The sequence below is a fragment of the Sturnus vulgaris genome, chromosome 6, assembly GCF_052056855.1.
Source record: "Sturnus vulgaris isolate bStuVul1 chromosome 6, bStuVul1.hap1, whole genome shotgun sequence".
NCBI lineage: Eukaryota > Metazoa > Chordata > Aves > Passeriformes > Sturnidae > Sturnus > Sturnus vulgaris.
Window position 1 is genome coordinate 9,696,100 of NC_142248.1, and position 26,740 is coordinate 9,722,839.

The following is a 26,740-nucleotide window of genomic DNA, read 5'->3' on the forward strand; positions in this document are numbered from 1 at the left end:
TTTCTCTCTATTGCAAGACACCAATGAGTTTGTGTTTTCCGGCTCTGTGCTTTAATTGGCAGTCCAGCTGCCTCTTTTCTGGTGCTGTATTCTGTGTCATCCTGTGTCCTCGTACCTTGGCACAGTGAAGGCTGATAGGTAGTTGATGCAATTAGCCTTTGAATGACCTACAGGCAATCTCTTCTGTAAGGTTAGTCCAGTGCAAAGACCCCCTCAAATGTTCCTAAGCTGATGGCATTCATTTGGATGCAGATGAATGCTCCTCTGAGCTAAATGGGATTTAGTTATTTCTATGTAGAAGTCTCCTGAAAGTGGGTGATAGGTAGTGCTAAGAGAAAGCCATTAACATATACATTTATGTGTGTGTTGTTTCCAGTTAGCCTTTCCCTCACATCCAAAATACCAAATTCTGTATTGAGAGTCTGAGCAGTTACTCATCCTTATTTTGATGTCCGCTCCTACTGTACACAAAAAGCAGAAACAGCCAGAAAGTGTCGGGGTACTTTCTGTATGGAATAACTTTAATCTGTCTCTTTGCTTATTATGCCCTGCTTGCTCTGTGTCTCTGTTCACTTTCATCTTCCACTTAGCAACAGACATGCTCTGTGGTCACAAAGACTTCTCCATTTACATCTGTGAATAGGTACAGTTTGAATTCTTTGGTTGGGACATTAAGAGTGCAAAGCACTAGAGATTAAAGGGCAGATGGAATGAACTTGCACCATAGCCTTTTAAAGATGGTAATCCCCTATTGGGTTCCAGAGTTTAGAGTACTCTAAAGGCTTAAGTAATTCCAAAATCAATTTAGTTTCTGAAATAAATTTCGTGTATCAATGTCTTTGTATGCAAGGAACCTTCACACCTGAGAACTGAGAGTTTTCCATGATTTTCCATGATTTTTTCTTAAATATTGCACAGTAAAGGGGAGCTAGAGAGTCAAAATCATGCTATTAGTGCTTTAAAGCCTGCTATTGCTCAGTCCTTTTTGTTCTTGTCTTTCCTTTATGCTTTTGTAACTCAAGCCATAGTTTATCACAATCTGCTAAGTGTGGGAATGTGGTAGTTGAGAGGAGTGTGAGTCAACTGGAAATAAGAATCCACAGCTATGTGCGCTATGGAAGGTATTTACACTGTAATTTTGGGGTCATTTTTGGGAGGCCAAGCTTCCTGTATAGTTAGCAGGGAAAAAGAAGCCTCTGCTTTGAGGAGTCATCTTCTGAAGTGAGCTGAAATGAGGTGCTCTGAATCTTCTGTGGAGCTGTCAGTATATTTAACACTGATTAGATAGGGAGTTTTGGAAGAGTACTCTTCTACTGTGGGTTATTTAGATGCCTAAAATTAGGCAGGCTACATCCTGCTCTGGTGGCAGAAAAGATGTTATCGAGAAGATTTCTTCATTCATTCCTTGGATGATGGATCAGAGTGCACCCGCAGCAAAACCAGGAGGAGTAGGTGATGAACCAGAAAGTTATGCTGCTGTTCAGAGGGACTTCCATAGACTGGGAAGTGGACCAGCAAATCTCATGAAGTTCAGTGAAGAGAGATGCAAAGTTGTACACCTGGGGGAGAATGGCCCCGTGCACCTGTAAAGGCTGTGGACTTAGTGTCTGGAAAGCAGCTTTGCAATGAATAACCTGGGGGTTATGTGGACAGCAAGTTGAACACGAGCCAGCAAATATGCCCTTCAGAAATTAAGGCCATCAGTGTTGTACTGTGTTGAATTAGGAAGAGCACTGCCAGCAGATTGAGGGGAGGTGATCCTTTTCTTCAGGCCTGGTAAGGCCACATTTGTACTACCTTGTCCAGTTCTGGACCCCAGTGCAAGAAAGGTGTGGACATGCTGGATTAAGTGCAGTGAAGGGCCAAAAGGATGAGTAAGGGTTTACAGACTGATTTGAGAGAATAGGCTGAGAGACACACAGCCTGGAACTCTTCAGCCTGTTGAAGAGAGGGCTTGGACTGGATCTTGTCAATATGTATAAGTAACTGAGGGAATGAAGAGAGACAGACTCTTTTCAGGGATGCCCAGTGAAAGGAAAAAAGGCAATGGACCCAAACTGAAATTGCATTTGAACTCAAAGGAAACTTTTTCTTTCTGTGAGAGTGGTCAAATTCTGAAACAGTTTGCCTGTGGACATTATGGGGTCTCTATCTTTGGAAATACCAAGTTTGACTGGAGTGTCCCAGGTAACCTGCTGTAATTCACCCTGCTCTGAGCAGGAGAATGATCTAAACTATCTCAGAGGTCCTTTCCATTCTCAGTCTTCAGTGATACTTACAATTGACTGAGTACACAAGAGCAGTGAAATAATATTGGGGTTCAGTGTAGGTGAGAATAGAGTTTGTTGAAGTTCTGTTAAACACTATTGCAGGTGTAGGTACAGCTGCTTCTGGTTGTATGTATTGGCTGGCATTGTCCACTGATTCTATTGTAAAACCTTATGATGGTTGTTAGTGCAGAGGACTTCTGGCTATGACAAGACTTGTCTGAGAGAGCTGATGTTACTGGAGAATGCTTTGTTACTGGCTTTCCACGAGTTTATATTTATTTTGTGCCAAGAGTTTCATTTTGTGTTCCCGTTGGTAACTGGGAGCTGAAAACCTCTCAGTTGCGTGTTTATGTAGCAGAAGTGTCCATAGAAAGACTTGGTCTGGATCAGTGGCTGTATATTTTGAGTATAGTTTACAATTCTATTTGAAAGTGAGATTAGAACAAGCACAGCTCTTCTGGTCAGAGTGAGTGCAGGCGACTTCACAGGAGATGCTTGATGAGGTCTGAGGTGACAGGGGATTCTTGACTGGTATCTGGAAGTGATACTGCACTGAGGTTAGCAGCAGCTGTAAAGATCTGCATTTACTCAAGTGTGCCAGTTACTGTCTGTGCTTGCTCCATTTCAGGAATTGTGGAGACCATTTGCTGTGGGTTGTCCTTGGCTATGCTGCCCTGTGAGAGCAGTTGTTAGAGCAGTGTGTACAACTGTCCTTCATAAGATAAAGTCGTATTAAAGGGTTAAAAGGCCCCAAATACAGAGCCTTGAAAATGCTTATTACACTGCTACCATCCAGAAGAGATGATGGTGCAATTGCAGAGTTGTTACCAGCACTTCTTAGGCTTTCATATGTATTTGTGGAAGACTCTTCAAATGGGAACAACGGTACTCAAAGCCCTTGACTTAAGCTGAAAAAAACAGGGAAGATTTTGGACAGATCAAGAAGCAGTTTTATGGAATGTCTGGGCCAGAGGCAAGAGGTATGTGAAACCATCCAGGTGTTAAGCTCTCTTAATTGCTGTTGACCTCTCAAAGAACCAGGTGTTTGGAATCTGGGGTAAATCCACTTCTGACTGTAGATATAAAATACAGTGTGAAAGTGGCAGTTGAAATCTATTTACTTGGAGGGCCTGCAGTTGCTTTGTTCCTGGTGGTGATCCAAGCAATGATGCCATTGTGACTGAATATTATTACAGCCCGGAGTGAGATGAGGTATTTTGGGACCGGTAATGTGTACCCCATTTCCAGTTTGTGAAGCCTTGTTCTGGGCAATGTAGTGACTCTGCAAATGGCTTTGGGGAGCTCAGTGTGAACCAATGAAGTATGAATTCCTGTCATGATGCTACAGCTCTACAACCTTATGTAGGCAGGCAATATCGGGAGTATGAAACTACTGTTGTGTTTTTATATGGTCTTATTGACATCATTCCAGATGATGTTCAAATCCATGTGCAACTCTTTGTGTCTACATTTCATATTGAGAAGGACTCAATATAGCTGAAGGAAGAATCAGCTGAGGGAAACTGCAGCTATAGAATGACATAAGCTTAATGTATTTAGCTAATCAAAGAAGTAGTGGGTAGTTGTTACTTGATTGGTCTAGATATATCTGTGGGGGAAAGATTTCTGAAAGAGAACCCTTTAATACAATAGACAAAAGGCATATAAAAAGATGGAGAACCTGATATCAGAACAATTTAGCTTGGAAAAAAAAAAGATTGATACTTGAGCAGTGGTATTGGGAGTTTTTTTATTTCTTGAAGTCCTACTGCATAAAGTTCACCACTTAGCTTGAGGTAACTGATTGCTGAAACAGGTGTTTTTTTCCCAGGACATGGGGTGTTTAAACTAGCAAAATTACTGCCTAGTCTCAAAGGAAAATTTATGATCATGGTCTCAAAGTTCCTGGTACATGTACAGGAGTTTTCCTAGGGTGTCTTCAGTGGTCCCATCACTGGAGAGGTTCTTCCAGCCTTTTGCATCATGTCACAAACTATAGTCTGTTCCAGTGCTGCACGATGGAAGCAAGCATTGCATCTGAGAAAGCTTGTATAATGTGTTCTCCGATGCAAACTTTAGTCCCAGTAAGCCTTTCTTTGTATTAGTGGCTGTGAATCTAAAGCTGCCTTTGAGATTCAGAAAGGTATTGGAGAGAGGTGATCATGTTCTTAAAAGTGAAGGGTGCAGGCTGATTCCTTTTGTGTGCATTGTTAAAGAGATGAATTTCTAGATATCATTATATCAGAAGGGGTAGGGCTTTGCAGAAGTGCTCATCTCTTGTGGGCGGTGAGGGCCCCTTGGGGACCTGTCTCTTTGTGGGTGGTAAAACTCACTTAGCCATAAAAGTATTTTCCCAGAGCTTGCTGCTTTCTTTTAAAAGGAGAAAAAAAGTAATAAAAAAATTACCCACACTCCAGAGCGCAGAGGGGAGGCAGCAACCCATGCAGACTGCTATGCAGAGGGGTAGCAATCCTCAATGGCCTGCCACATTTGTCTGTCAAAGAGATTTGAAGAGATTAGTCATGATTTTTGCTAATATGTTTTATGGGTTGGGGGTGACAGGGGGAACGGACCCAACAGCTCATATCAAATCCTAAACTGGATTTGTTACACCCGGTATAGAATATCTTCATAGACATTTTTATAGCCACTCTACCATAAAGATGGAGCAAGTTCTTGCTATGGCAGCATAGTTGTGTGTTGAATAATGGATCTGGTAAGAATGTCATGTACTGATCTCCTGGTCCCTTTTGCAGGTAGATAGGATTGTACCACTGGATGTTTTATTTGGAATTGAACATTAATGTCTCAATCTGTTATCAGTTAATGCATGCAAATCAGAGGTTGTGTTAGCTATTAGATTCTGCAGTAGTGGTTTTTCCTCCACATAATATCGTTATTCAGCTGGTGCTGTTGGTTTTAGGCTTCTGATCTGCTGGTTTTCCTTGATTGTGGGGGAAGATCTATGGGAAGATCTTGGCAGGGTTAGTGACAACTTGCTTGCTTCCTCAAAGTTACTTTTGACTTATGATTTTATCTTACCTGGGTGTTTCACCTTAACATGAGCCCCTAAAAGTTGCCCCCTGTGTGAAACCTGGAGGAGTTTTAGAAAATGCCTGTGGCAAAGGCAGAGGCTAGGAAATAAATTTAGGCTTCAAACTTTCCCCAAAACATAAAGGCTGGATTTGTTAGTACTTTTGGGTTGTTAAAAATGTGGAAGGTGTTAAGTGTCTTGCATGAGATGGGGAAGTTCTTGAAGAAAACATAGCAGAGAAGCCAAACAGTATTTGTGCAGTAGCAAACACAGGCTCTAGGCAGGATGAGAGCACTAGCTAAGTTCATATCAGCTTTTTAACTCATTGCCTCAGAACTCAAAAGTAAATGCAGACAGCAGGAGATTTTGTACACTAGAAATTATAAACAGGATCCAAAGGTGGAGGTGTACCTCATGTGTCCCTCCTTGCCTTGTGTTTTTTTTTTTAAATTAGTGTACCCACCACCTCTGGAATGTGGCTGAAGTGGGAATGGTCTCCAGTGTCTGCAGGAGCTCAGAGCTGGTTTTGAACTAAGCAAGAGCTGCAAGTTAATGCTGCTAAAGGAAGCTGTATTTTGCTTTGTTGAGCAGTAGGTTGACACACTCTCCTGTTGAGCTCAGTGTGGGCTGTAATCCAGAAGCCCTGGCAGGCAGGAGTTGTTATGTAGAGTTCAAAATCAGCGAGAGCTGTGAGCCAGCCTCTGCAAATACAACAGCTCTGGACTCTGAGTTCCCTCATAGCCTGGCTTCTGAGTTCCACTTTTGCTGCTCTGGGAACCAGATTCACGACTCTTCCTCTTGCTTCAAGCACTGCCTGAAACAAGGTACAATTTCAGCTGTATCAATATGCTTCAACCCACCAGGTTTTGCAGGTGGGAAGGAGTAGGGATGTGTGGTTTATGGCCCTTTAGATAACTTCAGGGATGGCAGCAGAGTGTGGAAGAAGTTGTAGTGATGGTCATAATTGCTTGGTTGTCTCTTTCAGCATCTTTGGGGTTGGTTAGAGTGGTAGTGGTAGGTAAAGCCATTCACAGAAGGTAAGGGAAGAGCAATCAAAAAATCAAAAATGTTAGTACCTTTGCTAAGAAAGAGTTGATGAGGACAGTTAGACTGCTAGTCCTGAGTTTTGACCAGCAAGGGGGTCACTAGAAGTAGAGCAGGTTCAGCTGTAGCTGAGATGGAAGATAGGCTGGAGAGGAAAAAAAGCAGTGACTGCCAGGAGTTCAGATACAGTTTGAGAGCTAGAGATGAGAAAGACATATGGGACATGCATTTCCTCTTCTCATCCTAGACATCCAAACTGTGATCCAGAGTCACTGAGAAATTTAGAGATGCAAGAAAATAATGCATATTTGTATTGTGGGAGGGAGGGGAAGAGCATACACATGTTCACTGACAAATGTGAGGGGATAGAAACTGATACAAAAGAGTGAAAGATCATGGAGGCCAGTGGAGTGCTTAGAAGGGCTGGGAACATGCTTATGTCTGTTATGGGAAGAATTGCAGGAGAGGAAGGGAAGGTTAAAAAGGTAGAGGAAGTAATGTCACTTGGTAATTTTCTTACAAGCAGCTGGGATTCTGCGCAGAGACAAATGGAAGCTGGAGGAGGGGAGGGTTTGAGGAATGAGTCAAAGGTAGCTGGGATTGCAGGCGTGGGTTTCAGTTAAGCTGGAGAAACACTTTGTCTTCTTTCAAACAATTGTTCATATTAGCATTCATGGTGTGGGCATGCATGCTCCCATCCATGTGATGTCTCCTGGTGTGCTGCACACAGAAGCTGTTTGAGGATTTGTCTTTTGGTTCACCACAGATCAACTGAATCAGATCTCAGGGCTTCTCTGAGGTGCCAGAGTAGAAAAGTGTAGTGGAGGGAATTGGTCTGGTGGCAGTTTTGCTTAGTCTTGTCTTGCAGTGATGGTGGAATGGGTACTGATATCAGAGGTGGGTCAGGCTCAAAACCTGGTGGGGAGGGAAGGAGGAAAATACCCAACACATACATATACATCCCCACAACCCCATTATGAAGACACTGAAAAGTATAAAGGAAATCTGAAAGTACTTTGCCAGAGTGGGAGGAAAAGAAGGCACAGGAGAAACAAAGCTGAGGGGAGACAAATAACTAACAGTGCGTATGGATTGGAAATGATAGCAAGATGAAATAAAAGAGAAGGGCTGATGTTAACCCTGGAAGACATTAAGTTGTGATGGAGAGGGACTCAATAATAAAGTTTAGAGAAAGATCTCATAGGCCAAATGGGGTGAGCAGGTTTGCAAAGGTTTTGAAAGGTAAAGTGAGAAAGCACTTTGCTGAGATCTTTACTGGATTCTGTATGTGGAAGGCATGTAAGTTATGCAAAGGGAGTGTGTTTCTATGTTTTCCTGGCCCAGCTTGGCTGATGAGATTCCGTGGAAGAACCCTCATTCATGGACACCTGCATGTCTGTTGACACAAGAAGCAGTGAAAGTTAAAGGCAAAGCTCTGTCATAACCTCTCTGCTTGCAAAGAAACTAGCTGTAAGTGGATGTTGATCTCCCTTGATCACTCCTGTGATTTTAGTGAGCTACTGCCTAACTTCTGCTGTCTTAAGACTTGTGAGGCCTAATAAAATTGTCATCTGGAACTGTAATTTTACCCTTAGTCCTAGGACTGAGAGGTGACTTGGAGTGTTCATCATCTTCTAGAATGTACCACTGCTAGTTCTTTGATCTGGTAGGAGTTGGACCTCTGGCTGCTACTGTGAGAGTGAGATTCTGGAACATTTCACCACAGTTCCTTTTTAGTTTGTAACCCCTACCCTCCAGTAAAGCCTGGCTTGTTCCAAATCTTGATTGTGTATAATTGAAAATGTTACTGCAAACCAGTAAATTGTGATTGCCCTATTTTCATCATATGAAATTTCTCTCCACTTCTGCTTGTAAATGCTGTATGGAATAGCTGTGGTGGTTATTTTGTACAGCAACTTCTTGGGCAGGTCTACTTAGGACCCTCTGGAAGCATTATGAGCTAATTCAAGATGGATTAAGGTCAAGTCTGCCCTAAAAAAGAAATAAACCCCATGTAAGTATCCATTCACTGTGCAGTGCAAGACCTGCATGCTGAGTATCTAAGAAGTACTTCTGCTGCCTTAGGTTTTCTGGATGTGTCTGAGTTTGACTTTTAACACTTCTTAAAAATAATGGGATACAGTGGTAGTCTCCTTTCATCGTGGAGTCAGTTTTGTTATTGCAGTGGGTTGGACCTGTCTGCAATGAGCTGAGCTGTGGCACCGATTTACAGAAGTCACTGCAAGGTTATGAGTTTGGCCAAATTTCTTGGTGGTGTCCTGACTTCTGGGAGCCCTGACGCTGTGTCACTGTTCCAAATGCTGTATGGTTACTTTGATGTTGTTACACGTGGTCTGTCAAGGTGTGGACTAACATGCTGTGTCAGTCCTGCTCTGCATACTCTGGGATCTGGGTCACCCCTGGAGCCTGAATCTCTGCACTGGCTCCAAACAGAGATCCCTGGGCACCTGCTGGGGTGCAGAAATCTGCTTTGTGCATTAAAGGTAGTGGCAATAAGGAATAAGTCTTGTTTCCATTGCTGTCATCTAGATCATGCCAAGCCACCCTCAAAACTTCTTCCATGAGAAAGTGTTCAGAACATTATGATAATGCTTTATTTGCTGTAGGTTTCTTTTACTTTGTTCTAGTACAGTTGGAATAATGTGGTCTCCCCATTACATCCTTCCAGCCTAGGCTTCCTCCTTTCCACCTCACCATGCTTTAAATTTAAACTGCCTTCACACGAGTTAAACTACTGTTAGATTTTGTGTTTTCTCGGCTTGCTTGTTTTCTGCTTTCTTTGGCTCTGTGTCTGTTCACTGCTTTACCCAGCAAACAGCAAGTCTGCTTACTTTCCATTTCCTGTCCTGCCTTCTCTTCTTGCTCTTTAGACTGGCGATGCCTCGTGATGTGTCCTGCTCACAGGATATTATTCCTGTGGAAATCCATTACTGAGCATGTTTAGCTAGTGCTCTGTATTGTGATGGTAGCTCAGTCTGTGTCACTGAGCTGACACAGCACTTGCATTATGAGTTTGGGTGCACAGGGCTGGAGCTGTAATACAGCAGTCTGAAATATGTTTAAGGATAGTAATAGCTTTTGCAAGTCTTCCATTCACTGGCAAGTACAAGCCTTTGAATACGTTTTTGTGCTTGGCACTTTTATTAATACTATCTGCTGCTATTTCCACAATGAAAAGTGGCTCCAGTGGGGAAGCTTGTTGTTGTACTGATACACAGTTAAATCTGCAGAATTCAAACCTTTCTAGGGAGCATACTGCTTCTTGGATCAGTGAAAGTTTGTATTTTTGCAATGTGGTGGTTGATAAGGCATGCAGGTGTTCTACAAAGATATTGCTGAGGGTTTTTCTCCGCTGCAGATGGGTGTTTTGGCATAAGACATGCACATTTCAAGTTGTGCTAAGCACACATTCTTGCAGTAAGAGCTGCAGAGGCGGTAGCAGGAATTTGGCTTGCTGATTTGTTTGGATTAATAGGATTTCATGTAGTTAAAATGCACTCACAATGGAAAAGGCTTTTCTGTGTAAAGCATAGACTTGTTATTTTTGTGTCTATTCTACATCTGTCTATTGGTGTAGCTATATTGGTTAGATGAGAGTGCTGTCACAACATTATTTGAGCCTCTTAGGAAGGGGAATTAGGTAGTGCTAACTAAATCTGTGGCCACACTAACGAGCTGTGGAATTGATGATAAAGTATAATCTGAGTGGAACATGGGCTAGAGTTGGCAACTGTCTTGCCACACAGTCTCACTAACAAGAAATTGCAAGACCTCTGAATTATCTAAAGCTATACTCAACAGTTTTGGAAAGGCTAGTTAGTCTGATGCATGTTAGCATCTATATTAGATGAGTGAACTGCAGTAGACCTCATAGGCAGTATGATGTGGCAACTGTGGAGGACAAAAGCATTAGCCTTGGGTGGTATGGATATTCTGGTTAGGTGGCAGCAACCCTCTGAAACGGTTTTTTGTTGCTGCATTGGAGTATTCCTCTGAATCCAGAGACTGCTAAGCTAAAATGGTAACTTCTTCAATGGCTGTTGGCAGCAAAAATGTCTTAATACCATAGTGATTCAGTTTCTCAGTGCCTCTGTTACTGGCCGAGGCACTGCTAATGGAAAGGCCAGCTGTGTGGGTGTGCCAGTGGGACTTTACAAGGTTTTTCTTTGGTAAGAGAGCTGATGTTGGGATATAGACAGGCACAATGACCCTTAAAAGCCAGATATTGAGCTTTTTTCTTTGACAGACAGCAGTAGTATTTGAGGGCTGCCCACCCTGAGTCAGGTCACACAATAAGCTCAGTTGTGCTCTTGTGCTGGTAGGGCCATTTAGGCAGGAGAGATTAGGTCTGGGAAGGCAAGTCCTGGTATAGCTACTTGTGGAAGTTTGTCCCTGTGTACTTCAGAAATGTGATGAAGTGAGACAGAAACTCTGGAAACTGGAGAACTTAAAAGAGTCTGGTGCCTGCTTACAGCTGCTTGGTGGAAGGATGCCCCCTTTGTCTCTGCAAGACTCTCCATCTGCAGCAATTAGGATTAGCAGGCACATTTCATGCTCTGAAAAGTCAGAAAAGGAAAGAAGAAGGAGTTTTACAAAAGTAAATGCCTGCCAGGCACAGATTCCATTCTGGTTTTGTGCAGAGAATAAACACAGATGTGAAGGCTAAAAAGCGGACTTCCAAAAACATTTAATGACGGGCTTGGTAATGGTGCAAGGGACTTAGTGATGGGAGAGAGCAGAAGCATCACGAGTTGCAGAGTAAGCAGAGGGAGGAACCCCAGACACACAGAGCACACATCAGCTATTGAAACCTTCCCGGTTCACATTACCGGGGATTTCTTTGAATTCTGGCAGGAGAGATAAGGCATTTTGATTTGGAGAGTCACCTACTATTTCTGGAAATTTACAAGGAAGCAGGGCTGTGCCTGCATGTGAGGGGGTTCAGAGGTGGAGGAAGTGAATTCACATTTCTTTAGAGACTGCAGAGTTCAGCTCTCTTCTGCTTTTCCATCTATCAGTGTGTCTTGGACTCATTCGCTATTCCCCCCACCATAACCTCCATTAATTTGCAAAACCCTTTTTCCTTTGCAGAACTGGTTGCTTGGGAGAAGATTTCAAATGTATTATCTTACTGCTTTTTTAGTAGATTGATGTAAACCTCCAGATGCAGAAATGCCTGTAACCCAAATTGTTGTTTCTCCTCACACTGACAAGATAAAGATTGTCTTTATTTCCCCATTATTTTCCAGTTAGTAGATTTCAGACTCCCATTCCTGGGCAGTAGCTTGATGGCTCTTACAGCTGATTTTGTAAGTATCAGAGAATTTTGTAATGGAAATTATGAAGAAAGTGTAAATCCCTTTCTCCAACCATTTACTCATTGTTTTATGTTAGGGGTTCTTAAATGCATACAGACAAACCTTATAAAAGGCTGCAAGTATGCAGAAAAGGTCAAACCAAAACATTAGTTAAATGAAATGCAGATTGGAATATATTTTTAGTGCTTGAATATTTTCCCTAAAAGGCTATACTGAAGGAAACATGTTTTACTGCCTGAATCATATGGTAGTGTGAGGCATGCTTTTAACACATGCTGCTATCGCATGGGAATAGAGAAGGGATCTCAAAACAAGTTTAGCAGCTCCAGCAGTTTGCTGATAGGAAGACTCCAGCTTTGACTACCCTTCCCAGCAAGGGGTCTAAATGAAGAAAGAGCGAGCTTGTTTGACCACCCACTTATCAAACAGCTTGCAGATTGTTTCAGCCAAGGGGAACAGGTGTTTCTTTTATATCCATAACTTTTTCCTGGCTAAACTCTTTCAATGGTGCAGCATCTCAATTTGCAGAAAGATTTCTTTTGACTTGTCTAGACCCATGATATTTATTTTTACCTGAGGGCTTCATGGAGCACCTGCAGCTCTTTACATGCCATTCCAGTACTGTATCCAGCATCAGAATTCTAGGAGTTTCATGGTAGTCCCTAAACAAGTGGTGTTTAGCACATTTAAATGTGTATGCATGCATGCTGTTACATAGTGTAAAGTGATGGTGCAGTGGAACCTTCCCAGGGAACTTCCCATCCACTGCAGCTGAAAGCACCATAAATTACTAATGAGAACACAAACAGCTGAACATAAACAGTCCTTGTTCATAAGGATTTTCTTATAAGGAAGAAAGTAGCATTTAACAGCCTCAATTTGGTTGTACAAATGCAAGAGCATCACTAAGACTTAGAGCTCTGCTTCTTTTGCAAATAGGATTTTTGCTTCTCTAATGAATTGTACTTGCTAACCTGCAAGAATGAACTTTCAAACTGTGCATAAGCTAAATAATTATATATCAATAACAACATACAACTGTTACTTTCTGTTCAGTTGCCAAAATCAAGATCTCACTTGTCTCATTCATCCCTTCTCCTTTCTAGCAGTTGCTCTCAACTCATCACCAAGGTGATTTGTGAGTAAGATACTCTGGCCTGCAGATAGTTCAGATGGTACTTCTCTCTCTGTTTTGTTGTGGGGCTTTTTGTTTTGATTTGGGGGTTTTTTGTTTGTTTTGTCTTTTTGTTTTGTTTTTTGTTATTGTTTTTGTTTGGTTTTCTTTTATGGCATAAGAGATTGTGAATCTTATAGATAAAAGTGTGTAGATACTGTTTAAATCCCGTCAGTCTTTTATTGTGGCAGTGCTGTACTTGAGGTACTGATGGGTAGAGATTTGGGAGGTAGAAGGAAGCAATTCTGTGTATTCCTCACAGTCTATTTGTTTGGAACTTTTTCTGTTCAGCTGCTCATATCTGATATTGGATGGTTGGAGAACGTTCTTGTCAGCTGGGAGACTTAGGCCACAATCTGTTGCTACCAGAAGCTGAGAGGGTTAATGTAGCTACAGCAAGGAAATGGAACTGCTTGTTCTTTATTGGTCACCCTGAGTAGGATGAGACCTTCCTAAGCAGAGACATTTGATTGCTCCAATGTCTATATGCAAAGGGTGTAATAAGAGAATTTATTTTTCACAGAGTACAGGATTTTCCTCATCCTTTATTCTGTGCAAATATTATTGGCCCAACTTTTGCTCGTTCAGAAAACTGTCTGTGCTGTTGTATATCTGATTTTCCAACTCCCAAGTGTAGCAGGGTGACATGAGCAGGAGGATCTCTATAGTGAGCAGCAACAGAGTGAATTCTCTTAAGGAGAAGAATTGCCAGCTTGCTTGATGAGATGCAAACAATACAGATAAGAGGAGATGCATTTGAAAAGGATCTTAATGTGTTCTAGTTTCCCTGAGGGAATACTGGACTCTACCATCAAAGACAAATACTTACTAGACACATTTCTCTATTAATTGCTAGGTGATCAGACAAAGAAATAAAATATAAGAAGGTAAGACTTCAAGGAGCTATCATGACTCTATTGGAGGTGGAGGCTTTTGGCCAGGCATCTGTTCTTTTATTGTTTGCGCTTGTTGCAAATTAACTGATTTCCATTTGAAGTCTAAAACCTGTGGATGAAAAATTCCCTTTCCTATATATGCTTGCACTGTTCTCAATGTAAGTGGACCCCTTGGGCACTTGACTGGCTCCTATTCAGATGGTCATCTTCACTTACCTACTGCTGAGCCCTGCTCCAATTCCCATAGCTGATAGGTCTGTGGAACTCAGCATGGTAAGTATTGCCCCTTTTAAAAGGAAATTTTGCAGCAGGAATGAACATGAATGGGGAATTACATTTCTTCTTATTTTATACATCTGGAATAAAGAAAAAATAATAGCCTTTTGAAGGTTCAGCCTTCAGATAGACCTCTTAGAGGCTTTCTCCATTAACGTTGAATCTAAGATCCTTTCAGTGCTTAGCATATGCTGAACTACTCTTAGTAGCATATTGTGCATCCATTCATGAAAATAATTTTGCCCATTTCCTAATGTGCTTATACATTGAAGAACAAGCAAAAGAAATTGTTGAAAATAGCAGGTTGCTCTGCATACTGTTTCTACAGCATTAGCCCAGTTTTAGTTAGTTAGCTCATGCACTTCAAAGGCAGTGCCTTTGAGGTAGCCTGGAACAAAGGTTTGCTGGAACTTGTCAAATTCACATTCAGAATTTAATATATTTACTGTCATCAAAGGCTGTCCCCCAAACTAGGCTATCCCATAAAATACTTCAGGGTTGGAAACGTGTAAGTACCTGTTGCATCTCCACTAGACTTCAGTAATTATTTTGCCTGAATTCAAATTGTTTCAAAACTGGTTGAGAGAATCTGGTATATTTTTGCAGCACAGTCTTATCCTTGGTTTGTCAAAGGGATTTGTTCTGTGTTTTGGACTTCCTGGAGCCTGGACTGTAGTAAACCTAGAACAAGTAAATGTAAAACCCATCAATTCAGTTAGATCCTTTCTACAAGTATAGATTAATCTCAGTATCAGCTACAGTTACAAATGGTTTCATAAAGAGGTAATTACTTTTCAAAGGTACTCCTGCTTAGAGATGCAAATACTAATCTAGGGGGAATTTTATGCCAGGGCCTAATCACTCCCTCAAACTGAGTCACAAATTAGCTAAGAGGATTCTCCAGCTTCCTCAAGCTTATCTATAAGCATCATAATAAATTTTTCTCTTACTACGAGAGGACTTACTAGATACGAACAAATTAAGGGTAAAGGATCCAGCCTAGAAAAAAATTTGAAATCTTGTTTCTGTTAAATACGTGGAAGAGAAATTCCCATGCTAAGTAGATGTTTCATGTTTCCAGAACACGTATCCCAAAGCCTGTGTAGCTCTACAGTATTAGTTGTTGTTCTTAGAGTTTGATAGTAGTAGTCTGAAGTTAGCCTGCTTTTCACTGAGGGAGTGCTGGAGTGCCAAGGGAACTGGTTTTGTACCCCTTTTTCCCCCTCTCAGTCTAAACTCAGGCATTGGCTTGCATGGCTTGATTCATAAATGAGCAATAGTTGACTGGCAAAGGTTCATTTCTCCATATGCCAAGATACATTGGATCTTCTGAGGAGGTTGAGACTGATGGATAAATATCTGTCACGTGTAGGTGGCCTATAAGAAAAGATTTGAGGATTTTTTTATTTAAGTCTTTGTTAAGACTTTCTTCCCCCCTCCCTTTAAACTCTTTTGTCATGTGCTGAGTGGGGGTGGATGGAGTTCAGGGTGGTGGAGGGAAAAAGGGGGGCTGCTGAAAGCATTTATCTTCATTTCTGCCATCATCCAGTGTTTATTACGCAGTGATAGACAGACGCAGGAAAGCTGCCAATCAAACCTACGTTCACTGCATTTCAATTGGCCCTCACTTTGGATTTCAGCATTTTGAAATCTACATCATCTCTGCAGAAAAAGGTCGTTTTGTTAGTGAGGATGACAAGCTTGAGACCCCTGGGTACTCACTGCAGTCTCTTGTGATCCCATCAAGCAGTGGAAGACCCAGGAATCAGGACTGTCAGGTGCTTGGTGAGAACAGCTGCTTGTAAGAGCTGATCTGTTGCTGCCCAAATTTGAGAAGCTGAAGTGTGTTGTTTGCCTCCAGGTTACATATACTACAGCTTGACAAGCAACAGCACCTTCTGCTCTCATCCAGACTGAAACCCTGACTGGGCAAAGCCAGCTGAGAATGAGTTCTCGTGCTTCATTGTGAACAAAAGCTCTGCAGTGAGGATTTTTACTTTCCTAAGTCTTCCAACCGTGGTCTAAAATGTTTTCCATAAACCAAAGAGGACAACACAGGTTATGATAGCATATTTCTGTGCTAGGGGGTGTTTTCCTCCCTTCATTCATTGTCTGAAATGTTTCCATGCTAATCATCTTTACTGTAGGACAGTGCATGCGTGCATGTGGGAGGCATCTGGCAGGACTTGTGATACAAATGATATTCCACTTCGTTATATGTATATAGATATAATTTAATAATTGCACTCCTCAATTACATAATTAGTATAAGTAGAGATAATTACTTAATAAAAGATGTAGATCATGGATTTCTGATTAGTGTTAGTTACACTGGTTTGAAGCCTTTGAAAAATTGGCCAAATTTTTCTGAAGATGCACCTTTCACACGAAGAGCTGTGTTGCCTGTATCCTAATCTTTTTGATAAAGATATCTGTTACCTGAAGCATTAGCATTACTCAATAGCTTGTGCTGGCTCTGAAATTTGTGTGGGGCTCTCCTGTAGATGGGGCAGTACTGCTTTTTTTCCATGGTTAATTTCTCTGCATATGATGTGGCTGCCTTTTGGAGGTGAAGAGGATGCAAGGTTGAAATGAACGCCATAACTAAGCTGAGGGTTACAGGAAAAGGGATGCGAAGATGAGAAATTTTACAGAAAAAAATCAAATCTGCTTGCCAGCTGCTTTTTATGGTACTTTTAGCAGTAGGTGTAGCAAGTGTATGAGCCAGATGAACTTACTGTTTGTGGAGCAGCTAGTGATTTTGCTAAGCTTCTCTGATGTAGAGGGAGAGCACAATTGTTTTCCCAAGGTTTTCCCATTTTATATATTGCTTGTTACACCTACGAAGGTTGCTCTCACTGCAAAACAGATGATGTAACTTTGTAATGGTCGTCTGTGATAAGATCGATATTCTGGAATTATGTGCCCTCAGTAGAACTTCTGTTGCCTGTTTTTACAGAGTGTTTTCCTTTTCTGACTCAGTCCTATAAGGCAGCTGCTACTTTGCTGGTGATGTTAGTTACTGTTTCCCTGCAGGAAGTCCCACTGCTTCACATATCTAAGAGTGCCTGTTTTTCTCTTCCCTTCCTGAGAACTGAAGGCAAGACAGCAGAAGAGCTGCCTTTGTGTACCAAATCCAGGCTTGCAGTGAGAAGACTTTTAAAGATGAAGCAACATAAAATTGAATTGTCCTTCTGGTTGCAAAGTGTAATTTCATTAATGCATTGACTCTGCTTTCTCCAGTGCATATCTTCTGTTTAGAGGAGCCCTTTGTTTTGAGGGCTATAGAGAACAAGGCCTTGGGCATATGTTACAGCAATGGAAATGTTTTTAATTCTGCTCTCCCAAGTGATCCATGCACGTCTGACAGAGGCAGGTACAGAGATGGAGCAGATGTACAGTGGAGGTTGGTTGATTGCTGGAGGCCTGACAGAGCTGAGTGCACAATGTAAAGCTGTCTGCTCAGAACTCTTGTTCTTGGTATATTTCTGAGCTTTTTCTAGAACCAAAAATCAGGACTCAAGCATCTTTCTTGGTGTATTTATTTATCAGCACCAGTTTAGAATTTGCTTACTTACTTTGCCCTGCCCACCTTGTTCTTTTTTTGCTGAGAAAGCAAAAAACCTGTTTGTGTGTTCAGGCACTTTGGGTTCCTTTCTTTTGTACTTTACCCATGCCTGAGTGGTCTTTTGGGATTTGATAAGAAAAGTAACTATCCAGCCACCCTACTCTCTCCATCTTTCTCCACACCAGTTTAATTTACTAGCAGTTAGCAAGCTCTTAACTCTGCACGGGTGTCTGACTCAGTTGTCAAAGTGATTTCTCTTCTATTACTGCTGCTGTGGCAGCAAGGTCCTGAGCCAGCCTTTCTGGGAGAGTGAAGGCACTGACTTTGCTGTGTACTTCCCACTGGAGTCAGTGCAGAGATGCTGAAATTCAGACTGTGTAGACACTGGAGGCTTTGCTTTTAGTCATTTGTGCTTGGGAGTGATCTTGCTTTGCTCTCCCATATCAAATTCTATTATGCTGAATTTCCCTGGTTGCCAGGAGGTGTGTGTAGTACATGGGCTGCCTGTCCATGAAGCCTTAGAGACTGCAAATACCGTGAGATTTTTGATTGTAGTACTATTATGGATGAACTGTCTCTTGTCTCTGTTTGTCTCCCTGGGAAGCCCATTTAATGCATCTCAGCTTTCTCAAATGTATGTGCTGACTTGAGTAAGCAGTGCCTGTTCCTTTGTGCCAAGAAAAATAGGTTCTTTATGATAGTTTCTGAAGAATTGTGCTTAGCCTTCTGATTTTGGTCTGCTGCCCAAATCCTGGGGCAGGTAGCAAGGGTCATGGTGTTTGTCTGGAGCCAGAGCAGCCCTTGCCTGCTGTAGGCTGGGCCACACAAAGTGGCAAAGGGCCAGCTCCTAGGTCTTCCAGGCCAGTATTTTGTTACAACTCTTACTGTGTCACAAATACTGTGAGCAACCTGTATCTTCTGAGTGAAGCTTACAGTAGGAGCAGTGATTATATCCACAAATGTGTGTAATTTGCCAGGGCATTGCTTTCCCTCGGTTTGTATTCTGATCTGCCTTCATAGCTGTAGTAGACAATTCTGGGTCTGTGAAAATACAGCTTCACTGCTGTTGATAAGTAGAATGCATTTGCACCAAATGAATTGATTAGGATTTCTGCCTTGTGTTTCTGGGCAAGTCTTATCTCTTATCAGCTTTATTTTCTTTTAGAAATGTGGTGCAGGGAGATGCTTTCCTGTTAATTTCCTGTACTCTGTGGCTTATTGAGGACGTGCTGCCATTTCTGTAAATAAGGTTTCTTCACAAATCTAGAATTTGAGAATTGGATTTTGAAAGGTTTTCTATGGTTTTGCCTGCCCAGATTTTTTTCTGGTTATTCTTGTAGAAGTTAAATTGCTAATTATATCACCCTTTTCTGAAGGTGCTGTGATTGGGGATGGACAGTCAGCTGTGGCCAGCAACATTGCCAACACCACCTACCGGCTCCAGTGGTGGGACTTCACTAAGTTTGATCTGCCTGAAATCAGCAATGGTAAGTTGGAAAAGACAACAGTCTTATTTTAAGTCTTATTTTAAGACTTTGCTAACCAGAGCTAGAGTAAGCTTTAGAACCTAGCTGTATGCTGCAGCTCTTATTTGTCATGTTGCATTGAGAACTGTAAAATGCTTTGTCTTCTGAGGAGGTTGACTAAAAGCTTGTAGGGCTATTCCCACTCTGTCTATCTTGTTCATTCATGCAATCAGCAAATGCATGTGTAATTAGAGCTTGTTTTTTGTGAGCCTTTTTGTGGGTATATGCCATTCTCTTAGAATTCCGTATTCAATGTCTGCATTCTCTTACTAACAAGTTTCTAGAGAAATTTTGTCTTTATGCTTTTAAATTAGAACTTGCTAATGAACTGTGTCTGATTTCTCTTAAGTTACTGACATCAGTGAGTGCTAAAGTGCTGCAATACGTTTTGGGAATCAGGACCCTAGTCTGTTGCTTACTATAGTGTTACAAACCCAGGGAAGGAGATGTACCTTATAGTCATTTGCAAAAGCAGTGATTTGTCCTGTTTCTCAGACAAAAGCTATTTTTAAATCAAGAATCTGAGCAATATTGCTGATTTCATTTATTTTCTCTTTCATTTTGTGAAAATTAAACCATAGTTTCACATGTGTTCCATGGCATGAGCTAGCTCTCACGTTGGAAAAGACTTCCTTATGCAGGCACAAGAATGTTTGATACTTGTGGTCAGGTGATCAAAGAATGACATTTTCAGGGCTAAAAGTAACTTGACTAGAAAGGCTATTTTTAACCCAGAATGCTATCCTGATATTGCTTGTTGCACAGCTGCAGAAATGTTTGTGGCAGCCTGGGATGAAGATAGGAGGTAGATATTCATGAATGTTTCTTTGTGTGAGTGATTTTTAACTTAGGCCATTTCTGTGCATATGTAAAGCTCACTGCTTGATTCCTCAGCTAAAGGAGATTGAGTTCTAGTTTAAGGGACTGACTTTTTTAGGGAGAACAGGGATTCTGTTTTCAGAAAGACTTCTGCATTCACAGGTGTTCACTAAAATGAATTGAGAAAAATTCTCACAGTCCCAGCTCTGTGTTCTGCCTTTCCACAACTTGCATATCTGACAATATATGTCTCTATGGGGTAGTGTCCTGCTGCTTAAAGAGCCCACAAAAGGAGAATGTATGGTGACACTGCAGTAGGAGAGATGCAGAGAATCCAAATCACAGAATCCAAGAATAGTTTTGTCTGGAATGGAGTTTTAAACACTATCTTGTTCACCTCCCCTTCTGTGAACTGAAACATCTTTCAATAGATCAGGTTGCTCAAAGCTCCATCCAGTCTGGCTGTCATGGTTTAGCCCCATGCAGCCACTTAGTCGCTTCTTTCCTGGCCCCTCAGGATAAGGAGGACAAGCAGAAAAAGGTAAAACTCGAGGGTTGAAATAAAAACAACTTAATAATTGAAATAAAGTCAATGATAACAATAGCAGTAGTATTAATGAAAAGAGGGGGTGAGGAGAAGGGAGAGGAGAGAGAGGGGAAGCAGGGCAGGGAATAAAACCCAAGAAACACAAGTGATGCACAACTCACCACCCACTGACCAATGCCCATCCCATTCCCAAACAGTGATTGGCTCCTTCTGGCAAACTCCCCCAATTTACAGACTGGGTGCAGTGCTCTGTGCTGTGGAAGATCCCTTTGAATAGGTTGGATCACCCATGCACCATGTTCCCTCCCATTTTTCCCTAAGGATCAGTACTGAAGGCAAGGTTTTGCCACATGCTGGCAATACTTCTGGAGGTCCTGCCAGATTCTGGAACAGAATAAGGATGAAGTCAGAGGGGGAAGAAACTTAAATTCTTTGGACTTCTCTGCAAGTTGTAGAGTGGTTGAAGAATGTTTCAGCTGCTCATAGTTTATTTTTTTGCCTCATCTGGCTGCTGAGGAGAAGGCTGTTAATTAAAAAAAAAAAAACCAACAACATAAGATGTTTGTTTATAATTTATAAAATCCCATAGAAATTAAGAACCATCTGCTGCTCAGTACATCAGTGTTTCAATCTTCTCCCTTTCACCTACCAGGATGCTTTTATTCTGAAAAAGCTTCCAATTAGCTGGAAATTGGGTATTGTTTCTGTTGTCATTGTGCCCTTCTTGTGGGCACATTCCAGCTAGAACTCCATGCCCATCCCTTCTGACTCCCCATGCTGTGCTTGCCCATTTTGTCTTAGGACCATTTGGAAATGTTCATTTTTTTTTATTCTTTTATATGCCAAGCTCAATCCTGGCATTTCTAGTCTGTTAACCTTATCTCTTTCTGCCAGGGTGTAGCAGGGATGTATGAAGATGTAGCAGCTGTGCTTATACTAAACCAGGTATTTGCCACGCTTGCCTAGGCACAGAACAAAGGAGGGCTGCAAGTTTGGCAAGGTGCACGACTTAGAGATAGTAGAGCATGATGCTAAGAACATCAGTGATGTGGATTCAATCCCCATATGGGCCATTCACTTAAGAGTTGGGCTTGATGATCCTTGTGGGTTTCTTCCAACTCAGAATGTTTGTGAGTCTTGTATTCTCAAATGAGTAATAGTGGAATGGTGTGTTGGATGAGTTTTTTGTGATTCTTCATGATATTGGAAATAAACTGTTTTCCCAGTAAAGCATATGACCTCAGTAGTTCCTCTTTTTCCTCCCATTATTTCCTATAAATCAGAGATGGCCCTATGAGATAATCTGCTTACACAGAGGGGGCTATTGTATCTCCTGGGACTGGCTTAAGCCACAAGTGGTTTAGGAGTTCAGGCAGATGAAATGATGCAGCTGAAGTTTGGGACTGCCTGCCAGCTCCTCTCTCCATCAAAGCAATGACTGTGGCCAACCTCCATCTCTGAGCAGCTCTTCTTCCTGTAACAATTAAACAAAGAAAAGATAGTTTGGAAGTAGGATGTTTTCCAGTGGAGCGGATGCATCTGAGTAAGTGACAGCAGCGTGATTGGTGCAGCCCTGTGATCTCAGTGGCTGGGCCCCAGCACCCTTGGAAGCCTTGGGCTCAGGATGTGGCTCTGCAGCAGCAACCTCACTGAGGCTCAGTCCAGCAAGAGCACACAAAAGCTGATCCTGGCAGTCCTGGGAGAATGGCTGTGCAGGGACTTGTGGAATTGTCTCAGCCCTGTCTTTCTCTGTTAATTGCAAAATGGAAAAAGATAGCTTCAGATTTCTTCTCTCCTTTTGCCAGTTTTGCTTTTAATAGCTCTGAAATAAACATGACCCGGTCTTATATTGAAATTGTCAGTCATACCAGCATTGGGGCGGAGAATTTATCTGACAGCAGAGACAATGCTATTTCTGCATTTATTTAATATTCTTCTAGTGAGTGTTGCATATCCTTAAAATTCCTGCAACTAAGTATTGAAAACAGTGTAGAATATAGGCTTTTCACAGTAAAATATTTGAAGACTTTCTCTCTTGTTTATATTTTTTGAATGTAGTTTCTCTCATGCTACTCAATGCTCATAATTTCAGTTTCTTGCCAATTTCTAGCAAGAAATTTAGGAATCAGAAATCTGTCCTGTTCTAACACTGCTTGGATCTTGAGGAAGGTGATTTGATCAATACTTACTGATCCACAATGGAGTGCAGGGTAACTTAGAAGAAAAAAAAAATTAAACAAAATTTTAAATAGGAGCAGCTGTTAAGAGAATGTCATCTCTAAGGGTGGCTAGGAGCTGCTGGTGTGTCCAGCAGAGTTTTCCTTTGGCAAACAGTGTTATTGCTGCTGGCATTCCAGGCCTTCCCCAGCTTCAAGCATAATTAATGTCCAAGTTGGCACAACAGCTTGATTAATTTGTTCTCTGATGTTTCTTTTGATCTGTTCTGTCAGCTCTGTGGTTGCATTAACGACAAAAGAAAACAGGAGATGAAAGGGCAGTCTTCTTGCAAGTAGTTTTCCAAAAATAGCAGTAATTTTCCCCCTAAAATCTTCTTTATTGGCTTCATCTTCATAGATCCGGCCTCAGGCTCAAAGAAATCAAATAGCCTCTGACTTTGTCAAATGCATGGGTATGTTTATCTTTCTCATCCCTTGAGAACCTTGTAAATGAAATGTAAATGTCCTTAAAATGAAACCTTGCTGAGATTTCCACCTGTCACATTTAGACCTTTTCTGGTTGCCCTCATCCTTCCTAAATGAGGGCAAAGCAGAGAACCATAATGCCAGTGTGAATCAGGTAATGAAAGACTGAAATAAATGGCACTCTTTCCTGTCAAGCACAACTTTGCATCTGTAATGTTTTATTTTCCCAGCACACATCAAGATTAAAAGATAGCTCTCTTTTGGCAGGAGGGCTCATGTATTATGTTTTGCTAAGAGACATTCAACATATGCAACAAACTTTAAAAACAAGATGATATCCTTTCATGTTGATCTTTATTGTGGACTGCTCACCAAAAATCTCTGTGCTGTGCTGGAAAAGGAGGAGGTGTGTGTGTGGGGAAATCCTGTAATAGAAGATGAGTGAATATGTGCTATATGATTGACTCCAGGTGACTGGTGATCCAAACTCAACATTGTTATAAAAAGACATACAGTAAATCCTAGATGAGGAAGAGGATTTGGAAAAAAATAGTCATGGAACTGTGAGGGTATGTACAAAACATGGCAATATCCCCAAATCTGTAAATGGTACAGAAAAAATACAAACACTTCTTGCCTTGCAAAAATAAAAATGTGAGATTTTTCTCTTATGAATTTGCATTGGATTAAAAAACAAAAACAAACTTCAAAAGCTGAGAAGAAACATGGATTCTATAGACTTCAATTTTTCAGTAGTTCCAGAGAAATCAGTATCTGTCCTCTCTAATACTTCTTGTACCTCTTTGAAAAGCAAGAGTTCATTAGTACAGAAGGGTCCCTGGGCTAAATAGGTTCTTCTTAGGATCTATCCCTGGACCCTCTGGAGCAAGTCCACAGGAGGTCCTTGAAGATGATCAGAAGGCTAGAGACCATCTATTATGAAGACAGTCTGAGAGAGCTGGTTTTGTTTAACCTGGAGAAGGCTCCAGGCAGTCTTTCCATACTTAAATGGACCTTAGGAAAAAAAGTGAAGAGGAACTTTTTGCTTGGGCAGATAGTGATAGGACAAGGGAGAATGATTTTGACTAAAAGAGAGAAGATTTAGGTTGGATATTAGGAGAAAATTCTTTGCTTGGAGGATGATGAGACACTGAAACAAGTTGCCCAGAGAAGCTGTGGATGCCCCATCCCTGGAAATGTTCAAGGGCCATGTGTGATGGGGCCCTGAGCAACCTGATGTTGTCAAAGGTGTCCCTGCCTGTGGCAGGAGGGTTGAAACTATGTAATCTTAAAGGTCCCTTCCAACTCAAACCATCCTATGATTTAATGATACCCATACCTGTGCTCTGAGGAAGCAAGTCTATGATCTTGTGACTTCTAATATTGAACATCAAATGACAGTAATTAAGAATATTGAGAAGCCATGGCTATCTCATGGAAACTGCAACCAGGTCCCAGAGGTTCAGGACAAACTTTTGTATCTTGCAGAATAGGAATAAGAGAACAGTTCTTAAACCCCCCCAAAAACGAACTGGACTTTATTTTTTTTTTTTTTTTCGGAGTCAGTGGTGGGGATGTCTCATAGTTGTATCTCTAGCAAATGCTGTGCATGTGTGCTATGTTTATTTGCTCTATTTGTTGTCTTCTTGCTTGGCTCTCTTTTAAGAAAGTCTTGTGTCTGTGAGAGTCCCAATATTCACCTTTTTAGTATGTTCCAATTCCCCCATTTGTTTCTCCCAATTTTTTAGATCACTGCTGATTAGAGTACCACTACAAAGGAATTGATGAGAAAGGACCCCTTATGCAAATAGGCAAGCACACACTGTAGTTCCTAGTATTTCGTCTTCTATTTGGTTAAATTCTTTGCTCCTTTTGTGTCTATTGAAAAGACTGTTCTAGAAATCTTGCTATTTTTTGTTGAAACCTTTTAATCTGCAAATTCAATGCTTCTTTTACTCACTTACCTGGGTAATGATCAGTTTTCAACATTATTTGTAGAAAACAGGTGTCTTTCTGGAACTTACTCTCTGTAGTTTTTGAAAACACAGTACACAATTCCATTTCCTTCCCCCCCCCCCCCCCCCTTATTTTTGGGAGGGTTGGTGTTGGTGTTTTTGTTTGTTTGAACGTTAAAATCAAGTTTAATTTTCCCCAGTCATCTTCTCTGCTGGACATGTTATCATTTTAGGGTTTCATTGCTCTTGAACGTGGCTGGCCCAAACTGTGCCCAGGGGTCCTGCATGTGATCTCAGCACAGGGCTGTGTATCAGCACTGATATTTCTGCTGGAATTGTGCTCCCTAGTGCACTTTAAGATTGCTGTCACTTTCACTGTTATGACTGAGTGATGGCTCAGTTTTTGCCACAATAACCAAAGTTGATTCTCTCATGTTTTCCAGTTCCTGAGTGAAGCAGAAGTTTATAAATGTCAACATAACCTAGAGTTCTTTCATTTCCCTTCTGTTATGTCTCTGTGTACTCAGTTCACTGTGTGGTTTGGTCATGCTCTGTTAATGAAGTTACCCAACTTCATGAAGAGGATTCATCAACCAGCTCCACTGTGTGCCTAGCCCACTGATAAAGCTAATAAATAGGACTGCCTTTGGAATGAGTCACTCAGTAGGAATCCTCCCAGTTTGACTGGGGTTATGATGGTGCAGCCTGTTGTCATATACCCTTTAGCTGGCTCACAGCACCTTTTGCAGTTCTTGTGTTGATGCCCATCTTCTCTTGTGGTGATGTAATGAGTACTTTAATAAAATCTAGATTTTTTTTTTTTAAAGGGCACATTTTAATTCTATGTTCTTTAATTCAACACTATAGTCTTTAATTTTTATTCTCTTGTCTTTCTGTTCAACTAGCTTCAGACTAAGCACTCAGGAATTTTGTCATCTTTTGAACCACCTGTTCTTTAAGGGCCATGTGTATTTCCTGTACTGGTATTGCAGCCTTGATAGTGACTACAGTTATTTACCTTTTTCTATTCAGGACCTTTCTGTTTATACTAGGCTGAAAATTACTGCTTTTAGCAGCTTCAACACTGAAAAATTAGTGGAATAAATTTAGGGTACAGGTGTAGGTGGTTTGGTACAGAATGTAATTACATAGTCCACTTTTAATCCTCGTCTTCTTTTTCATCAGGTTCCTAAATGGAACAGTAGATTAAAGTTGATACTCAGCCACAGAGGAAAGCAGTTCCCAGGAGAAATATCTTTGAGACCAGAAGAATTAAAGATGAGATTCAGTGAATGCTTTAAATCAGCAATGCTTTAAGAAGGGCAGTCCTATCTGCTTCCCTCTCATGACTACTTTTTGTGCTGCTGCAAACATCTCTGCAGCCGTGGGGTGTACTGGTTTGGGAAACTGTTCTGGCTGAAAAGTGGCCTAGACAACAGTCAGTAATTTCTCATAGGAGTTCCCTGATGCAGTTTTCTTCTACACAGGTTGTCAAAGCAAAGGGTAGGATTTGTCAAAATATTGAGTTACAGCCTTAATTTGATTTGGATTTTCAGAAATATGCACAAAGCATTCTTGGTACTGTTACTTGTTAAATTAATAAGGAATCTAGACTAAGAAGTGCCTTTGTAAACTTGCTTGCAAATTGTA

The 26,740-nt window shown here is 41.3% G+C and overlaps 1 protein-coding gene across 5 annotated transcripts in view; it reads left to right on the forward strand.

The window, feature by feature from the left end:
* The window catches only part of AMBRA1 (autophagy and beclin 1 regulator 1), a 128,206-nt gene that overhangs the window by 57,207 nt on the left and 44,259 nt on the right, over positions 1-26,740 (forward strand). For all 5 annotated transcript variants that reach the window (XM_088166884.1, XM_014881837.2, XM_088166885.1 and 2 more), the window contains one exon: positions 18,978-19,088. In XM_088166884.1, the coding sequence (XP_088023010.1) occupies positions 18,978-19,088 (111 nt within the window). The remainder of the gene's footprint in view (positions 1-18,977; positions 19,089-26,740) is intronic.